We start from the raw sequence: 20,517 nt of genomic DNA on the forward strand, positions 1-20,517 counted from the left end.
CCAGTAAGTGTTCTGATGCATAGTCCCAAGCTCTGCATCAGTTCCACTGGGACTCCATCTCCTGACTGATCGTGCTGGGGCTCTGCCCGTCTCCTGCCCTTCGGAACCTGAGCTACCACCATCACCTGGGAACGGTGAGATCCCCTTCTTTCTCTCTCTCTGTTTTCCTCTCTGCCTTAGGTATTAACCTTTAATAATGTATGTTATGGTGGTTTAGGCTCCTTGTGTAGTGATCACTATTATTCAATAAATAACTTGTATGGTTAAGCTGGTTGCTTCTCTCTCTCTTGCTGAACTTTACTCTTTTGTGTTCTTGGCTTCCCCCATTTATTCTACAGCAACGCTGCTTTTACCTAAGCTAAAGATCCCTGCAGCGCCCAAAATACTGTGGGGTTTGCTCATCAGGTAGGTTACCGCCAGTACAATTATGTTGTGAGAGTGGGGATAGGGACGTGCTGAATCTGGGACGCATAAGGGTGACAGCTTGAAAGTGCTGCTTAACCCAGTCCATGGAGCCCAGGGGCATAAAAGGGGAGGCAGCTTGAAAGTCCTGCTTCATCCAGCCCAGTGAGTCCAGAGACATAGCACTTTCAAGCTGACCCATTATGATTGACCCGGTCCTCTCAGATTTGCTCTGTTAATGTATGTGTGGGTGTGTTCATCTGGTTCTGGGGCTGGAGAAACCCGGCCCTGGGGAACCTAGGTCCTGCAGGATAGTTCCACTGGGAGGGGACGTGCAGCAGGGAGAAGTAGAGCTCCACATGAAAACACAAGTGACACAAGCAGCACATGGTTAGAATTACAGACCCCACCCCGAAGAGAAACCCGAATAAATGAGCGTACTCCAAAGTAACGGGCAAATCTGGTAACTCAACCGCCCAAACGGGAGCATCCTGAACTGGTAGTGCTGGCCGCTGACCACAAAATGAAGAAAACGGCTGTGGGACCGGATAATGGAGATATGAAAGTACGCATCTTTCAAGTTGAGGGTCAGCATACCGTGCCCCAGATCCAGGGAAGGAATGGTGGCAGCCAGAGAGACCATGCGAAACTTCACTTTCCCCATGAATGTGTTGAGGTCTCGCAGATCCAGGATAGGCCAGAGTGGGAGTAGAACTCCTTGCCCCTGAACTCCTGAGGAACCGCCTGTATTGCCCCTTGAGCGAGGAGCGATTGCACCTCTTGCAAGAGGAGTTGTTTGTGAGAAGGGTCCCTGAAGAGGAACGGGGAAGGGGGTTGGGAGGGCAGGAGGGAACAGAATTGGATAGAATGTCCCATCCATACTGTGCTCAGGACCCAGTGATCTCACGTGAGCTTGGACCAAGCATGGTAGAAGCAGGAGAATCGATTCAGAAAGGGAGGGTAAGGATCTGAGTTTGATACTGATGCTTCGTCCTCGGGCACATCTTCAAAAGTTTGGCTTCGGGCCTGGGGGCTGTTTGGCCGAACCCTGGCCTTGGCCTGAGGAGGACTGTGGCGGGCGCCTCCTATTATTCCTGTCCCATCTCCTGGATGAGTCTCACCTCGGAGGACCAAAGTAGAAGTGAGACGGGGGCTGAGGCTTAAATGACTTTCTTTGGGGTGCAGGGATGTGGACACCCAAAGACTTTAAAGTCACCTGCAATTTCTTAAGGCCGTGCAGGCGAGAGTCTGTATTTTGGGCAAACAGGCCTGCACGGTCAAAGGGGAGGTCCTGGATCGTGTACTGGACCTCAGGTGGTATCCCTGACACCTGGAGCCACACGCTGCGCCTCCTTGTAATGGTGGTGGCTACAGTACAAGCTGCCAAGTCTGCCACTTCTAACACGGCCTGCAGGGAGGTTCTCAAGACCACTCTGCCCTCCTCGAGGAGCGCACTAAACTCCTTGCATGAGTCAGCCAGGAGCAACTCCTGGAATTTTGCTACCGAGCTGCAGGAATTGAAAGCACAGTGGCTGAGTACCACTTGCTGATTGGCCACTCGAAGCTAGAGTCCCATGGTCAAGTAGGCCTTTGGCCAAAAAGGTCCAGCTTCTTAGCACCCCGTGACTTTGGGGCAGGACCTGGCTGCCCCTGTCACTCCTTATGATTTGCTGCATCAAGCACCAGAGTGCCCGGTTGGGGGTGGGTGAAAAGGTGTTCGTAACCTTTCTGTGGCACAAAATAGCATCTCTCCACCCCTTTAGTGGTGGGTGGTATTGAGGCTGGAGTCTGCCAGAGCACCCTAGGAGAGTTCTGGATTGTTCTTATCAGGGGCAAGGCCACCCTAGATGGACCCTCTGGGGCAAGGATGTCCACCGTCGGGTCTGACTCCTCCATAACCTCCTCTGCCTGGAGATTAAGGTTTAGGGTCACTCTCCTAAGAAGGTCCTGGTGTCCCCTGGTGTCTGTTGCTGGGCGGGTGGTGGTGGTGTCTGGCGAGGAGGAGGAAGAGGCCCATGGGACTGGGTCTTCCTGCCTTTCTGGCTCTCTGGAGGCTGGGTGGGGTGCCTTGGTCCTGCTGTAACAGGAGGTGGCTCCAGTACAGCTGGTGGCACTGGTTCTGGTGCTGCGCCTGAGCGTGATGGCCCAGAGTCCCTGTCTCGTGAGGACTCCTCAGGAGCCCTGGGGGTGTGGCGAGCCACTGACACTGCTGGGGGCCTGACCCTGAGTCTAATGATTGGTCTAAGGAGTCCAAAAGGGCCATTGTACTGGGCTCTGCCACTGGGGTGGCCAGGAGACTGCCGGTGCCGATGAGTCCACGAATCTGCAGTGCCGGGAGTGGGAGTGGTACTGGCTGCGTCAAGAGACAGAAGACTTGGACGAGTACTCAGTGCCTGACCATGGGGTGGGGGAGGGGCAGAGTGCGACGGTTCTGGGGAGCGGTACCAGGGTGATGGTGAGCGGTGCCATAACATTATGGGCTTGTTGCGATGGTGAACCAGGGACTCTGCTGCCATCGGTGTCAAAACTGGTGCCGGAGCCATATGCAGCGCCGCCATAGATGCTGCAGCTGGTTCCCGTCAGTGCCGCTGATGGTGCCTGAGCTTGCGGTGCCGGAGTTCGCACCTGCGAGGCCGGGGACTGCACCGTCATGGCAGTAAGGTCCCATGCTGCCTCGTAGGTGTCCGGCATGGAGGGGAGGTGGAGCTCTTCCTTCAAATCCTCCCGAGTCAGGGAGTTCACCAGCACCAGACGGGTCTCCGGTTGGGGCCAGAGTCAACAGCGCTGGGTCTTGAGGTCGAGACCGTGGGTGTCCCGCCACAGGACGCACCCCGCTGGAATCCTCTCGCGGCTTCTTGACGGGGGAATGACCCCTGTCCATCTTATTTTTCTTAGGCAGCAACGGGGACTGTGAGCGGTGCCGCCTGGTAACACTGGCCTTATGAGCAGGGGTGCGATGCCAGTGCTCCTTGGAGGAGTCCTTTCTCGGTGCCAGGACACCAAGGCTGGGGCACTGCGCACCAGTGATGCCGGTGCCGGCTGGGTGCGAAGGAGGAGCTTTCAATGATAGTCCCGCTCTCTCTCAGTCCTGGGTCTGAAGCTCCTGCAAACTGGGCACTTGTCTGTCTGATACTGTCTCCTAGGCACTTGAGACAAGGAGCATGCGGATTGCTTGTGGGCATAGGTTTCACACACCTCTCGCACGCCATAAACCCCTGTGACTGAGGCATGCCCAGATGCCTGGGGAAACTGGGGTGGGGGGAAAGCCCCCAAAGTCAGCCCAACTTACTAGAAACTACTATATAAGTAACTATTAATGATCTACAACTAAGAAAAGGGAACCACTAGGTAGGCACTTGCGAATGCAAGAGACTGAGCTGCTCCAACGACCATCACTGGTGGTAAGAAGGAACAGAGCAGGCGGTGGGTCAGCAGGGACCTATATACACCGCTATGAAGGCGCCACTCCAGGGGTCTCCACAACCGACCCGACGGGTACCGCTAGGGGAAAAACCTTACGACAATCATGCACGCGGTGCTCGCACACCTATTGGAATGCACGTGAGCAATCACTGAAAGAAGAACATAGTGCCTCCCACTGACAGGTCCAAACCGCCTCTGCAACAGCCTGTTTGGGGTTCACTCCCTGTCAATTAATCACAGTTAACTCACACCAATAACTGAAAAAATTAATGGTGATTAAACTAATTAAATCACAGTTTGAATCACACTGGTAAACAATAGAATACCAATGGAAATTTATTAAATATTTTGGATGTTTTTCTATGTTTTCAAATATATTGATTTCAGTTACAACACAGAATACAATGTGTACAGTGCTCACTTTATATTATTGCAGTTAAAGTTGTTTCTTCTGGCATGTTGGAGGAATGGGGGTGCCGATAAATGAAAAACGCCAGTTAACTAAGAGGGAGGGAGTTTGGGGGTAGGAGGGAGTGCGGGGTTGGGGTGCGGGAGGGGATGTGGAGCATGGACTCTGGGAGGAAGTTTGGGTGCGGGGGGGGCCTTGGGACAGGCAGTTGGGGCGCAGGATGGAGTGCGGGCTGCCGGATCCGGGGGCGGATCTCCGTAAGCGGCAACTTGTCCTGGCTGCTCCTCGGTGGAAGAGCGGCAGGGGGCTTGGTGCACTCCCTCCGCCCGCAGGCGCCTCCCCCATAGCTCCCATTGGCCATGGTTCCCAGCCAATGGGAGCTGTGAAGCCGGCACTGGAGGGTGAGGGAGAAAACAGAGCCGCCTGACGCGCCTCCACTTATGAGCAGGCAGAGCCCAGGACAGGTCACCGCTTGCGGGGAGCCATCCGACGTGAGTGGCCCCCAGATCCAACACCCCACACTCCCTCCCACATACTAAGCCCCCTCTCCCACCACAAGTCCCTCTCAGAGCCTGTGCTCCGCGCCCCCTCCTGCGCTCCAACCGCCAGCCCGATTTCTGAAAATCAGAAATGCCGATTTATAGAGCTTTCCGGTTGGTGAAGTGCTGGAAAAAACAGCTTTACTGTATTTTGGATTACAAATATTTGCACTGTAAAAATGGTAAACAAAACAGTATTTTGCAATAGACGTCATACAAGTACTGTGGTGCAATCTCTTTTTGTGAAAGTGCAACTTACAAATGTAGATTTTTGTTTGTTACATAACTGCACTCAAAAAACAAAAAAAAACACCTCCCCCCACAAAAAACAAAAAAAAAATTGGAAAACTTAGAGCCTACACATCCTCTCAGTCTTACTTCTTGTTCAGCCAATCGCTCAAACAAGTTTGTTTACATTTACGGGAGATAATGCTGCCTGCTTCTTATTTACAATGTCTAAAGCTAGCTACAGCAGTCGACCCAAGGGGTAAGAATCTGAAGTGCCTTCCAAAATCTGAGAGGGATGAGGTGTGGCGCAGGCTTTCAGAATCTTAAAAGAGCAACACTCCAATGTGGAAACTACAGAACCTGAACCACCAGAAAAGAAAATCAACTTTCTGCTGTTGGCATCTGAGTCAGATGATGAAGATGAACATTTGTGGATCTACACTGCTTTGGATCGTTATCGGGCAGAACCCATCATCAGCATGGACACGTGTCTTCTGGAATGGTGCTCAAAGCAACAAGGGACATATGAATTTTTAGAGCATCTGGCACATAAATATTTTCCTACACCAGCTACAACAGTGCCATATGAATGCCTCTTCTCACTTCCAGGTAACACTGTAAACATTATCTCCTGCGAATGTAAACAAACTTGTCTGTCTGAGCAATTGGCTGAACAAGACGTAGGACTGAGTAGACTTGTAGGATCTAAAAATTTACATCGTTTTATTTTTTATTACAATTATTATTTGTAAATCATTCTACATTTGTAAGTTCAACTTTCCTGATAAAGAGCTGGCACTACAGTACTTGTATGAGGTGAATTGAAAATATCGTTTCTTTTGTTTCTTTTTTACAGTGCAAATATTTATACTTAAAAATAAATATAAAGTGAGCACTGTACACTTTGTATTTTGTGTTATAACTGAAATCAATATATTTGAAAATGAGGAAAAAATCCCCGAAAATTGAAATAAATGGTATTCTATTATTGTGCAAAGGGGTGATTAATTGTGTGATTAATCGTGATTAATTTTTTATCTCACAATTAATCACAATTATATTTTTTAATAACTTGACAGCCCTACTCCCCACCACTACCATGCAGCCAGCTCTGGGGTGGAACAGGGTAGATGAGAGACAGGGCACAGAAACTCATGGGCCGTGTAGGAGAGGAAGTGAGGAAGAACCATGTCTCCAGTCCCAGCTGTGGGTGGGGGATGTTAGAGGTTCAGGGGTAATTAGTTGAGATGGAAATCACCCGGAGTGACGGGGATAGGAACCCCACACTTCATAAAGGGATCCCTGAGTTGCTGCAGGATCTATTGAACCCCCAAATGGGATTTACGGTTACCCAGTGCCCCAGCAGGGGGATCAGAGCCATCAGCGATGGGGAGGATCTCTCACAGAGGCGCATGTTACTTCTCCCTGCAGCGTAAGGCCTAAGTGCTGTGCTGGGGCACTGGGCTCAGCACTGACTGCGAGGGGAGAGCGCCCCCTACTGAGCCCCCATTCCGCTCCCTGCAGCACAGGCCTGTAGAACTGTGTGAGGAAAATGGGTCAGCACTGACACCATGGGAAGAGCGACACTTACTGTGACCCCGAATTGGCTCCCTACAGTACAGGCCCTTAGCCCCATGCTGGGGCACTGGGGTCAGCACTGACTCAGACAGGAGAGCTGGGTCTGTGCTGAAACCTTCCCAGCTCGATCCCTGCACCACCCACTGTAACGTGATGGATGCAAGTTACCTGAGCACACAACACTAGCATCATCTCTGTGGGTACAGTTATTGTCTCCCCAAGGCCGAGCCCAGCAATCAGAGAGGGCAGCTTCTGTCCCTGTGCAGTTGATGTCATCCAGCCAGATACGGTCAGATCCTTGCCCAAATCGAGCCCCTCCTGAGGCTGATAACGCCGTCCCACAGCCCAGCTGCCTGCACACGACTCCAGCATCCTGTAAGTCCCAGTTGTCATTACACACGGTTCCCCACTGCTGGTTGTGAAGCACCTCGACTCTCCCAGCACAGCGACTCCTGCTGTTCACCAGTCGGAGCTCAGCCACTTCTGAGATGTCAGAGCCTGCAAACATCCAAGGGAATAAACACTCAGGGAGGTTCCTGTGCATCTGATCTCTCATGTCGCTGGGGAACATAGCAATCTGACTGGTCTCTGCACACAGAAACTGCCTGTCAAGGGCTCCCCACCACTGACCAGGCTAATCACTGGGCAATGTTGAAGTTTGCCCCTCCTCTCCCAGCCAGCTCTCACCTAGTTAGGCTGTCACCTAATTAGGCAGACTAGACGGCAGCCTGACCTACTGCTCCCACTAAAGCACTTAAAAAGATCACCCCCCCCCCAGCCCTGCACTGCTGGCAGGGACCTCCTGGGGAGCAGATTCACACCCTCATTCCTGGCACTGGCAATGCAGAAACATGGCTTAGCCTGAACTTTTCAGTGTGCCTGTGGGGCAGCAATACAGTCACATGTGGTGCAGCAGAGCCCCATTAGAAGACTGAACCTTGAGGATGCACAGTCAGCAGGGCCGGTGCAACCATTTAGGTGACCTGTGGTGCAGTCTCTTTTTGTGAAAGTGCAATTTACAAATGTAGATTTTTGTTTGTTACATAACTGCACTCAAAAAACAAAAAAAAAAACACCTCCCCCCACAAAAAAAACAAAAAAAAAATTTGGAAAACTTAGAGCCTACACATCCTCTCAGTCTTACTTCTTGTTCAGCCAATCGCTCAAACAAGTTTGCTTACATTTACGGGAGATAATGCTGCCTGCTTCTTATTTGCAATGTCTAAAGCTAGCTACAGCAGTCGACCCAAGGGGTAAAAATCTGAAGTGCCTTCCAAAATCTGAGAGGGATGAGGTGTGGCGCAGGCTTTCAGAATCTTAAAAGAGCAACACTCCAATGTGGAAACTACAGAACCTGAACCACCAGAAAAGAAAATCAACTTTCTGCTGTTGGCATCTGAGTCAGATGATGAAGATGAACATTTGTGGATCTGCACTACTTTGGATCATTATCGGGCAGAACCCATCATCAGCATGAACACGTGTCCTCTGGAATGGTGCTCAAAGCAACAAGGGACATATGAATTTTTAGAGCATCTGGCCCATAAATATTTTCCTACACCAGCTACAACAGTGCCATATGAATGCCTCTTCTCACTTCCAGGTAACACTGTCAACATTATCTCCTGCGAATGTAAACAAACTTGTCTGTCTGAGCAATTGGCGGAACAAGATGTAGGACTGAGTAGACTTGTAGGATCTAAAAATTTACATTGTTTTATTTTTTATTACAATTATTATTTGTAAATCATTCTACATTTGTAAGTTCAACTTTCCTGATAAAGAGCCGGCACTGCAGTACTTGTATGAGGTGAATTGAAAATATCATTTCTTTTGTTTCTTTTTTACAGTGCAAATATTTATACTTAAAAATAAATATAAAGTGATCACTGTACACTTTGTATTTTGTGTTATAACTGAAATCAATATATTTGAAAATGAAGAAAAAATCCCCGAAAATTAAAATAAATGGTATTCTATTATTGTGCAAAGGGGCAATTAACTGTGTGATTAATCATGATTAATTTTTTATCTCACAATTAATCACAATTATATTTTTTAATGACTTGACAGCCCTACTCCCCACCACTACCATGCAGCCAGCTCTGGGGTGGAACAGGGTAGATGAGAGACAGGGCACAGAAACTCATGGGCCGTGTAGGAGAGGAAGTGAGGAAGAACCATGTCTCCAGTCCCAGCTGTGGGTGGGGGATGTTAGAGGTTCAGGGGTAATTAGTTGAGATGGAAATCACCCGGAGTGACGGGGATAGGAACCCCACACTTCATAAAGGGATCCTGAGTTGCTGCAGGATCTATTGAACCCCCAAATGGGATTTACGGTTACCCAGTGCCCCAGCAGGGGGATCAGAGCGATCAGGGACGGGGAGGGTCTCTCACAGAGGCGCATGTTACTTCTCCCTGCAGCGCAGGCTCTAAGTGCTGTGCTGGGGCACTGGGCTCAGCACTGACTGCGAGGGGAGAGCGCCCCCTACTGAGCCCCCATTCCGCTCCCTGCAGCACAGGCATGTAGAACTGTGTGAGGAAAATGGGTCAGCACTGACACCATGGGAAGAGCGACACTTACTGTGACCCCGAATTGGCTCCCTACAGTACAGGCCCTGAGCCCCATGCTGGGGCACTGGGGTCAGCACTGACTCAGACAGGAGAGCTGGGTCTGTGCTGAAACCTTCCCAGCTCGATCCCTGCACCACCCACAGTAACGTGATGGATGCAAGTTACCTGAGCACACAACACTGGCATCATCTCTGTGGGTACAGTTATTGTCTCCCCAAGGCCGAGCCCAGCAATCGGAGAGGGCAGCTTCTGTCCCTGTGCAGTTGACATCATCCAGCCAGATACGGTCAGATCCTTGCCCAAATCGAGCCCCTCCTGGGGCTGATAGCGCCGTCCCACAGCCCAGCTGCCTGCACACGACTCCAGCATCCTGTAAGTCCCAGTTGTCATTACACACGGTTCCCCACTGCTGGTTGTGAAACACCTCGACCCTCCCAGCACAGCGACTCCTGCTGTTCACAAGTCGGAGCTCAGCCACTTCTGAGATGTCAGAGCCTGCAAACATCCAAGGGAATAAACACTCAGGGAGGTTCCTGTGCATCTGATCTCTCATGTCGCTGGGGAACATAGCAATCTGACTGTTCTCTGCACACAGAAACTGCCTGTCAAGGGCTCCCCACCACTGTGGAGACAGGCTGTATTCACTGTCTGGGCCTGAGAATTTACAAAGACAAAGGACCCTCAGCACAAGTCTCCAAAGAGAGACCTCCTCTGGGAAGAGACAATGGTCTGTACCTACAAGGAAGGAGGAGAGGGGACAAGAGCTCCCTTTCACCCAGGAGGCAGCTGACAGCGTTTGTCTCAGGAACAGGACATCACAGCCAAGCCTGGAGTAAAACCCTGCAAGGACTATGGGGTTGAGCGTTGCTCTACCAGACAGAAAAGTATCTCGTTCAATGAGTCCAGGCTCTAGTCAGCGTGGTATGATTTTATTAGCCATGGAACAATTTCTTTCCAAGCCGTCTCCTTGCTACCCCTCAAATCACTACACTCTGTGAAATCACTTGTCCTTGGTGTGACTATGAAGGAATCTAGAGCTGTGCGTTGATCGTGGCAGAGATGGGATGTGGAACGGATCTCCTTGGGACCCTGTTCCTTTAGGAGCAGATGATCTGTGACTGCTGTGAATGCCCAGCGAGACAGGGACTGGATGCTGCAAAGGGACTCTCGGTGGGCCGAAGGGTGAAGTGTCCCTATTGCCAATCTGGAGAGAGGTCACCCCCCACCGCACGAGGCCTGGAGGGCACATCTTGTGTGGCCTGTGGCCAAGGGAGTCGGGGAGCTGCCCCCAGGGCGCACAGACAAGACTTCCCCATTCTAGGCGCCCATGGCACCGCACTAGGGCATTAGGGCCAGCACAACTGCAAAGGGAGAGAGCCTCCTTCTGACACACCCCTACCTGCAGCACAGGCCCCCTTTGGGGCCAGCATTGACATCAAGGAGAAAGTGTGAATGTCCCCTACTGAGCCCCGACACTGCACCCTTCAGCACAGGGCAATGATGGTCAGCACAGACTGAGAGGAGAGGGCTCTCTACTGGAACCCCCATATTGCTCCCTGAAGCACAGGCCTCAAGCACCATGCTGGGGTCAGCACTGGCTGTGAGGGGACAATGCCCTGTAATGAGCTTCCCACCCTGCTCCCTGAAACAGGCAGCGTGTTAGATGAAGTTTACCTGAGCACACAACACCGGCATCTTCTCCGTGGTTACAGTCATTGGTTCCCCAAGGCTGAGCCCTGCAATTGGAGAGGGCAGCTTCTTTCCCTGCACAGTTGACGTCATCCAGCCAGATAGGGTCTGATCCTTGCCCAAATTGAGCCCCTCCTGGGGCTGATAGCGCCGTCCCACAGCCCAACTGCCTGCACACGACTCCAGCATCTGTTTTGTCCCAACTGTCATCACACACGGTTCCCCACTGCTGGTTATGAAGCACCTCGACTCTCCCAGCGCAGCGACTCGAACCATTCACCAGTCGGAGCGGAGCCACTTCTGAGTTGCCTGAGTCTGCAAACAACCAAGGGAATTAACACTCACAGAGGTTCCTGTGCATCTGAACTCTCCTGTCGCTGGGGAACATAGCGCCTCCCGCCAACGGATCTGACTGGTCTCTGCACACAGCAACTGCCTGTCAAGGGCTCCCCACTACTGGCCACGCTAATCACTTGGGCAATGTTGAAGTTTGTCCACTCCCCTTCCAGCCAGCTGTCACCTCGTTAGGCTGTCATCTAATTAGGCAGACTGGACGGCAGTCTGACCCATTGCTCCCACAAGAGCACTTAATTTAAAAGATCACCCCGGCACTGTTGGCAGGAACCTCCTGGGGAGCAGATTTACACCCTCACTCCTGGCGCTGGTATTCATAGATACATAGGGTTACAGAAATATCGACTTGTGACATACCCAGAAGAAGAAGACTCCCCCCAATGACTTGCAGCCACTTCTGGGGTAGGACAGGGCAGCTGAGAAACAGGACAGGGAAATATATAATAGGACAGGAAGTGAGCAAGAATTGCATCTCCTGTGTCCAGCTCTTGGGGAAGTTACAACTTCAGGACTTATCTCCTGAAATGCAAATCCGCCGGAACCCAGTGATTGGGAACCGGACTCTTGAGAAATTGGCCCTGGATTTTTAGTTGGAGTGAGCGGCTGCAGGCTCCATTGACACCAAATCCAACCAGTGGGAGCTGCAGTTACCCAGGTCCCCATTGTGCTGCAGAAGAGTCTGGCCCAGAGATAAATAGACACCAACAGGCAGAGGGCACAGGTTTGCCTAGAGTTATACCGGGATCCCCTGGGTGAGATATGCACAATAGCTCCCCAGAGGTGCTATGTGAGGTCTCTACCAAGAGACAGCAGCCCACTCGTCACCCTAACGGGGGCTAGATATTTGGATGGGACATAGTTGAAGAGAGCTATAAAACGTAGAATATGAGGCTCCAGAAGTGCTGAAGTGAAGCGTGTCACCTCTGCCATGGCAATCCCTTGGGCTGAGCCAATAAGCGTAGATAGCAGGGTGCAGAGGAAGCAGCCGCTTCCCTTCAGCACATTTTCAAAAAGCGGCTCCAGAAGGGCCGGTGCTGGCAGCAGCACGGCCGGAGGAGCCATGGGGGTGGGGGTGGCAGGTGCGGCCGGAGAAGCGAGGGAGCCGGCTCCTCAGCCATCACGCCCCAAGCTCAGCGCGGCCCCAACATGGCCGCAGCCACCTACTGCAGCAGCAGCTCAGGGCTTGGCGGCCAAGCGCTCCCCGGTCCCCGCTCCTTACTAATGCGGCGGGCGGAGGGAGGTGAAAGGGCCCCTGTGCCTTTCAGGCCACCTAACTGGCAAGCCCCGGGTGGAGCGCACCAAGCGCCGGGAGCAGGCCAGGGACAGGCAGCAGCGCAGGACGGAAGGTGAGTGGTGGAGGTCTGGTGCCTTGCACTGGGGGGTCCGGGCGAGGGGCTCCCTGGGGCCAGGCTCGCAGGGCAGGGGCGCAAGCCGCGCTGTCTGGACAGGGGACCCTGGCGTGGCGCAGGAGCCTGGAGCCCGGGCTGGGGGGGATGGGACCACGTGAGAGGGGCGGGCAGCACAGCCCGGCAGGGGATACCTGGAGAGCGCGCTGGGCAGGAGAGACTCTCCCGGGACTGCAGGGGGACAGGAGTATCCACACCCCCCGGAAGCCCACAGGAGTCCTGAGCCTGCCCCGGGGTTAATCTGGTGGGGAAATGGGAGGAGCCAGGGGGTGTGGCCAGAGGAGGGGCCAAGGGGGGTGCCTTTTTTATGTTTGCTCCCCCTATACTTAGATCCTGGCTATGCCACTGCAATCAGCACATAGAACAAAGCCCAGCTGTGGAGACAGGCTGTATTCACTGTCTGGGCCCAGTGGGGGCCTGAGAATTTACAATGACAAAGGACCCTCAGCACAAGTCTCTGAAGAGAGACCTCCTCTGGGAAGAGACAATGGTCTGTACCTACAAAGAAAGAGGAGAGGGGACAAGAGCTCCCTTTCACCCAGGAGGCGGTTGACAGCGTTTGTCTCAGGAACAGGAGATCACAGCCAAGCCTGGAGTAAAACCTTGGAAGGACTGTGGGGTGAGCGTTGCTCTACCAGACAGAAAAGTATCTCATTCAGTGAGTCCAGGGTCTAGTCAGCGTGGTATGATTTTATGGGCCATGGAACCAATTCTTTCCAACCCGTCTCCTTGCTGCCCCTCAAATCACTACACTCTGTGAAATCTCTTGTCCTTGGTGTGAATATGAAGGAATCTAGGGCTGTGTGTTGATCGGGGCAGAGATGGGAGGTGGAACTGGTCACCTTGAGACCCTGTTCCTTTGGGAGCAGAAGATCTGTGACTGCTGTGAATGCCCAGCGAGACAGGGACTGGATGCTGCAAAGGGTCTCTCGGAGGGCTGAAGGGTGAAGTGTCCCTATTGCCAACCTGGAGAGAGAGGTCACCCCCCACCCCACAAGGCCTACAGGGCACATCTTGTGTGGCTTGTGGCCAAGGGAGTCGGGGAGCTGACCCCCAGTGGGCACAGACAAGGCTTCCTCATTGGAGGGGCCCATGGCACCACACTAGGGCATTAGGGCCAGCACAACTGCAAAGGGAGAGAGCCCCTGTCATAAACAGACAGTTAAGGGTAAATACCTCTTTTACCTGTAAAGGGTTAAGAAGTTCACCTAGCCTAGCTGACACCTGACCAGAGGAACCAATGGGGGGACAAGATTTTTCAAGAGGAAGGAGGGAAGTTTTCCTTTGTCTCTGAGTCCATTAAGTTCTGTGCCAGAAGGAAAAAGATCAAGGAATCACCTGGGGTAGTGAGTATTAGAGAAGAAATACATAGGTTTATGTTTATTTTCTTTTGTGACTTCTCTTGTGCATTAGAGGGATAATCAAATTGGGATTTCTTTTGTGTAACTAAGGTTTTGCCCAGGGGAACATCCTCTGTGTTTTGAATCTGTTGTCTGTGAGAGACGCTTGTATTCTCTCTCCCAGAGGTTTTCGTTTCACCTTTCTTTCTTTAATTAAAAGTCTTCTTTTTAAGAACCTGATTGATTTTTTCCTTGTTTTAAGATTCAAGGGGTTTGGATCAGTGTTCACCAGGAAATTCGCGGAGAAGACTCTCAATGTTATCCAGGGAAGGGTTACAGTACTTGGGAGGGAGAGATTTTGGAGGGGGCGGGGGATACAGAGTTTCCCAAATGACTCATAAACAGCTGTTTTAAACTATTTGGGTGGTGGCTGCAACCAGATCTAAGCTGGTAATTAAGCTTAGGGGTTCTCATGAAGGTCCCCACATCTGTACCCTAAAGTTCAGAGTGCGGGTGAAACCTATGACAGACCCCTACTGACACACCCCTACCTGCAGCACAGGCGCCCTTTGGGGCCAGCACTGACATCAAGGGGAGAGCGTGACTGTCTCCTACTGAGCCCCCACACTGCTCCCTACAGCACAGGCCCAAAGAACCGCACAGGCAAATTAGGGTCAGCAGAAATGGAGAGGAGACGTCTCTCTACTGGAACCCCCATATTGCTCCCAGAAGCACAGGCCCCAAGCACCATGCTGGGGTCAGCACTGGCTGTGAGGGGACAATGCCCCGTAATGAGCTTCCCACCCTGCTCCCTGAAACAGGCAGAGTGGTAGATGAAGGTTACCTGAGCACACAACACCGGCATCTTCTCCATGGTTACAGTTATTCTCTCCCCAAGGCGGAGCCCTGCAATTGGAGAGAGCAGCTTCTGTCCCTGCACAGTTGACGTCATACAGCCAGATAGAGTCTGATCCTTGCCCAAATCGAGCCCCTCCTGAGGCTGATGATGCCGTTCCACAGCCCAGCTGCCTGCACACGACTCCAGCATCAGTTATGTCCCAACTGTCATCACACACGGTTCCCCACACCTGGTTGTGAAGCACCTCGACTCTCCCAGCGCAGCGACTCGAACCGTTCACCAGTCGGAGCGGAGCCGCTTCTGAGATGCCAGCGTCTGCAAACACCCAAGGGAAGAAACACTCAGGAAGCTTCCTGTGCATCTGATCTCTCCTGTCACTGGGGAACATAGCGCCTCCCGCCAACGGATCTGACCGGTCTCTGCACACAGCAACTGCCTGTCAAGGGCTCCTCACTACTGGCCACGCTAATCACTTGGGCAATGTTGAAGTTTGTTCACTCCCCTTCCAGCCAGCTGTCACCTCGTTAGGCTGTCACCTAGTTAGGCAGATTGGACAGCAGTCTGACCTACTGCTCCCACTAGAGCACTTAATTCAAAAGATCACCCCGGCACTGCTGGCAGGAACCTCCTGGGGAGCAGATTTACACCCTCATTCCTGGCACTGGTATTCATAGATACATAGGGTTACAGAGATATCGACTTCTGACATACCCAGAGGAAGAAGACTCCCCCCACTGACATGAAATCACTTCTGGGGTAGGACAGGGCAGCTGAGAAACAGGACAGGGAAATATGTAATAGGACAGGAAGTGAGGAAGAATTGTGTCTCATGCTAGGGCCCATGGCACCACACAAGGGCATTAGGGCCAGCACAACTGCAAAGGGAGAGAGCCCCCTACTGACACCCGCCTACCTGCAGCACAGGCCCCCTTTGGGGCCAGCACTGACATCAAGGGGAGACCGTGAGCGTCCCCTACTGAGCCCCCACACCGCTCCCTGCAGGGCCCATAGAACCACAGAGGGGAATTGGGATCAGCACAGACTGAGAGGAGAGGGCTCCCTACTGGAACCCCCATATTGCTCCCTGATACACAGGCCCCAAGCACCGTGCTGGGGTCAGCACTGGCTGTGAAGGGACAATGCCTGTAATGAGCTTCCCACCCTCCTCCCTGCAACAGGCAGGGTGGTAGATGAAGGTTACCTGAGCACACAACACCGGCATCTTCTCCGTGGTTACAGTTATTCTCTCCCCAAGGCCGAGCCTGTGCTCTGGCTGGCAGTTGGAGGCAGGTTTGAAAGCTCAAAGCCTCTGGTAATTGGCTGAGCCTTAATCAGTGGGTGGGGCATTCACTCAGGCCAGGGCTTTATAAAGCCGCGCACAAGCGACCAGGGGCTGCTAACAGGGAGTTTCGCAAGGGAGTTTAGAAAGGGAGTGGGAGCCCCTCGCCAGCCCTAACCCCGTCCCCGTGGCCCCCCCCTAAAACCTATAAACCGAACCACATTCCAAAACCACTTTCTGTAAACCACCCTTTCACTAACTAGGAGACAATGCAGGCAGAAGCCCAGCAGCAGAGTGGGGGCTATCCAGTTTATTGCGCTGACTGTCGCATGTATGATTACCTGCCCTGTGGGCGAGTGGCGTATGTGTGCAGTCGGTGCAAGGAGCTCCTGGCCCTCAGAGACCATGTACGGACTTTGGAGGCCAGGGTGGTGGAACTGGAAGAGCTGAGAGAGGCAGAGAGGTATGTTGATGAGGCTTTCCGGGACACTGTAGAATTGTCCCACCTCCGCTTAGACAGCTCCTGTGCTGTTGAGGAGGAAGAAGGGCCCAGGGAAGTAGAGCAGTCAATGGGAGCAGAGGGAAACCTTCCCGTAGTTGGGACCCTCCTTCCAGATGGTGCTGGGGTTGCCTCTCGCACTGAGGTTGCCTCTCCGGGGGAGGGAACTCCAGTTTCTAGGAAAAGGCAGGTGTTAGTAATGGGAGATTCGATTATTAGAAATGTAGATAGCTGGGTCTGTGATGACCGGGAGAACCGTATGGTGACTTGCCTGCCTGGTGCGAAGGTTGCGGAACTCTCGAGGCATCTAGATAGACTTATGTGTAGTGCTGGGGAGGAGCCGGTGGTCGTGGTACATGTAGGTACCAATGACATAGGGAAGGGTAGGGGAGATGTCCTGGAAGCCAAATTTAGGCTGCTAGGGAAGAGACTGAAATCCAGGACCTCTATGGTGGCATTTTCAGAAATGCTCCCAGTTCCACACGCAGGGCCAGGTAGGCAGGCAGAGCTTCAGAGTCTCAATGCGTGGATGAGACGATGGTGTAGAGAGGAGGGGTTCACGTTCATTAGGAACTGGGGAAACTTCTGGGATGGGAGGAGCCTATACAGGAGAGATGGGCTCCACCTAAACCAAAGTGGAACCATACTGCTGGCACTAAACATTAAAAAGGTTGTAGAGCAGTTTTTAAACTAGGAGATGGGGGAAAGCCGACCGCTGCAGAGGAGCGTGTGGATCGGACACAGACTTCTCTTAGGGGAGAGTCTGATGATAGGGAATCTCCAGGTTATAGTCAGGAGCAGAGGAATGAGAAGTATAATGTAAGGGCCGGATGATAAACAGTCACATAAAAAAGAATCTGGCACATCAGAAAAAGGCAGGCTAATAAACAGGGACAAGTTTTTAAAGTGCTTGTACACAAATGCCAGAAGTCTAAATAATAAGATGGGTGAACTAGAGTGCCTTGTGATAAAGGAGGATATAGATATAATAGGCATCACAGAAACCTGGTGGACTGAGAGCAATCAATGGGACACAATCATTCCGGGGTACAAAATATATCGGAAGGACAGAACAGGCTGTGCAGGGGGAGGAATGGCACTATATGTTAAAGAAAGTGTAGATTCAAATGAAGTAAAAATCTTAAGCGAATCCACAGGTTCCATAGAGTCTCTATGGATAGAAATTTCATGCTCTAGTAAAAATATAACAGTAGAGATCTATTATCGACCACCTGACCAGGACAGTAATAGTGATGATGAAATGCTAAGGGAAATTAGAGAGGCTATCAAAATTAAGAACCCAATAATAGTGGGGGATTTCAATTATCCCCATATTGACTGGGAACATTTCACTTCAGGACGAAATGCAGAGATAAAATTTCTCGATACTTTAAATGACTGCTTCATGGAGCAGCTGGTACGGGAACCCACAAGGGGAGAGGCGACTCTAGATTTAATCCTGAGTGGAGCGCAGGAGCTGGTCCAAGAGGTAACTATAGCAGGACCGCTTGGAAATAGTGACCATAATACAATAGCATTCAACATCCCTGTGATGGGAAGAACACCTCAACTGCCCAACACTGTGGCCTTTAATTTCAAAAGGGGGAACTATACAAAAATGAGGGGGTTAGTTAGACAAAAGTTAAAAGGTACAGTGACTAAAGTGAAATCCCTGCAAGTTGCGTGGGCCCTTTTTAAAGACACCATAATAGAGGCCCAACTTCAATGTATACCCCAAATTAAGAAAAACAGTAAAAGAACTAAAAAAGAGCCACCGTGGCTTAACAACCATGTAAAAGAAGCAGTGAGAGACAAAAAGACTTCCTTTAAAAAGTGGAAGTCAAATCCTAGTGAGGCAAATAGAAAGGAGTACAAACACTGCCAACTTAAGTGCAAGAGTGTAATAAGAAAAGCCAAAGAGGAGTTTGAAGAACGGCTAGCCAAAAACTCCAAAGGTAATAACAAAATGGTTTTTAAGTACATCAGAAGCAGGAAGCCTGCTAAACAATCAGTGGGGCCCCTTGACGATGAAAAGGAGCGCTTAAAGATGATAAAGTCATTGCGGAGAAACTAAATGGGTTCTTTGCTTCAGTCTTCACGGCTGAGGATGTTAGGGAGATTCCCAAACCTGAGCTGGCTTTTGTAGGTGACAAATCTGAGGAACTGTCACAGATTGAAGTGTCACTAGAGGAGGTTTTGGAATTAATTGATAAACTCAACATTAACAAGTCACCAGGACCAGATGGCATTCACCCAAGAGTTCTGAAAGAACTCAAATGTGAGTTATGGAACTATTAACTAAGGTTTGTAACCTGTCCTTTAAATCGCCCGGTACCCAATGACTGGAAGTTAGCTAATGTAACGCCAATATTTAAAAAGGGCTCTATGGGTGATCCCGCAATTACAGACTGGTAAGTCTAACGTCGGTACGGGCAAATTAGTTGAAACAATAGTAAAGAATAAAATTGTCAGACACATAGAAAAACATAAACTCTTGAGCAATAGTCAACATGGTTTCTGTAAAGGGAAATCGTGTCTTACTAATCTATTAGAGTTCTTTGAAGGGGTCAACAAACATGTGGACAAGGGGATCCAGTGGACATAGTGTACTTAGATTTCCAGAAAGCCTTTGACAAGGTCCTCACCAAAGGCTCTTACGTAAATTAAGCTGTCATGGGATAAAAGGAAAGGTCCTTTCATGGATTGAGAACTGGTTAAAGGACAGGGAACAAAGGGTAGGAATTAATGGTAAATTCTCAGAATGGAGAGGGTAACTAGTGGTGTTCCCCAAGGGTCAGTCCTAGGACCAATCCTATTCAATGTATTCATAAATGATCTGGAGAAAGGGTAAACAGTGAGGTGGCAAAGTTTGCAGATGATACTAAACTACTCAAGATAGTTAAGACTAAAGCAGATTGTGAAGAACTTCAAAAGATCTCACAAAACTAAGTGATTGGGCAACAAAATGGCAAATGAAATTTAATGTGGATAAATGTAAAGTAATGCACATTGGAAAAATAACCCCAACTACACATACAACATGATGGGGGCTAATTTAGCTACAACGAGTCAGGAAAAGATCTTGGAGTTATCGTGGATAGTTCTCTGAAGATGTCCACGCAGTGTGCAGAGGCGGTCAAAAAAGCAAACAGGATGTTAGGAATCATTAAAAAGGGGATAGAGAATAAGACTGAGAGTATATTATTGCCCTTATATAAATCCATGGTACGCCCACATCTCGAATACTGTGTACAGATGTGGTCTCCTCACCTCAAAAAAGATATTCTAGCACTAGAAAAGGTTCAGAAAAGAGCAACTAAAATGATTAGGGGTTTAGAGAGGGTCCCATATGAGGAAAGATTAAAGAGGCTAGGACTCTTCAGTTTGGAAAAGAGAAGACTAAGGGGGGACATGATAGAGGTATATAAAATCATGAGTGATGTTGAGAAAGTGGATAAGGAAAAGTTATTTACTTATTCCCATAATACAAGAACTAGGGGTCACCAAATGAAATTAATAGGCAGCAGGTTTAAAACAAATAAAAGGAAGTTCTTCTTCATGCAGCGCACAGTCAACTTATGGAACTCCTTACCTGAGGAGGTTGTGAAGGCTAGGACTATAACAATGTTTAAAAGGGACTGGATAAATTCATGGTGGCTAAGTCCATAAATGGCTATTAGCCAGGATGGGTAAGAATGGTGTCCCTAGCCTCTGTTCGTCAGAGGATGGAGATGGATGGCAGGAGAGAGATCACTTGATCATTGCCTGTTAGGTTCACTCCCTCAGGGGCACCTGGCATTGGCCACTGTCAGTAGACAGATACTGGGCTAGATGGACCTTTGGTCTGACCCGGTACGGCCTTTCTTATGTTCTTATGTTCTTATGAGCCCTGCAACTGGAGAGGGCAGCTTCTGTCCCTGCACAGTTGACGTCATCCA

The 20,517-nt window shown here is 50.7% G+C and overlaps 2 protein-coding genes across 2 annotated transcripts in view; both read right to left on the minus strand.

Moving 5' to 3' along the window:
- LOC120388078 (deleted in malignant brain tumors 1 protein-like) overlaps window positions 1–20,517 on the minus strand; it is a 67,470-nt gene that overhangs the window by 35,793 nt on the left and 11,160 nt on the right. The window contains exons 3-6 of the mRNA XM_039509641.1: window positions 14,787–15,116; window positions 10,828–11,157; window positions 9,319–9,648; window positions 6,748–7,077 (exon numbers count right to left, since the gene is read on the minus strand). Of these exons, the coding sequence (XP_039365575.1) occupies window positions 6,748–7,077; window positions 9,319–9,648; window positions 10,828–11,157; window positions 14,787–15,116 (1,320 nt within the window). The remainder of the gene's footprint in view (window positions 1–6,747; window positions 7,078–9,318; window positions 9,649–10,827; window positions 11,158–14,786; window positions 15,117–20,517) is intronic.
- LOC120388077 (deleted in malignant brain tumors 1 protein-like) overlaps window positions 1–20,517 on the minus strand; it is a 132,896-nt gene that overhangs the window by 14,437 nt on the left and 97,942 nt on the right. The window lies entirely within an intron of this gene.

This window comes from Mauremys reevesii, linkage group 22, assembly GCF_016161935.1.
Source record: "Mauremys reevesii isolate NIE-2019 linkage group 22, ASM1616193v1, whole genome shotgun sequence".
Lineage (NCBI taxonomy): Eukaryota > Metazoa > Chordata > Testudines > Geoemydidae > Mauremys > Mauremys reevesii.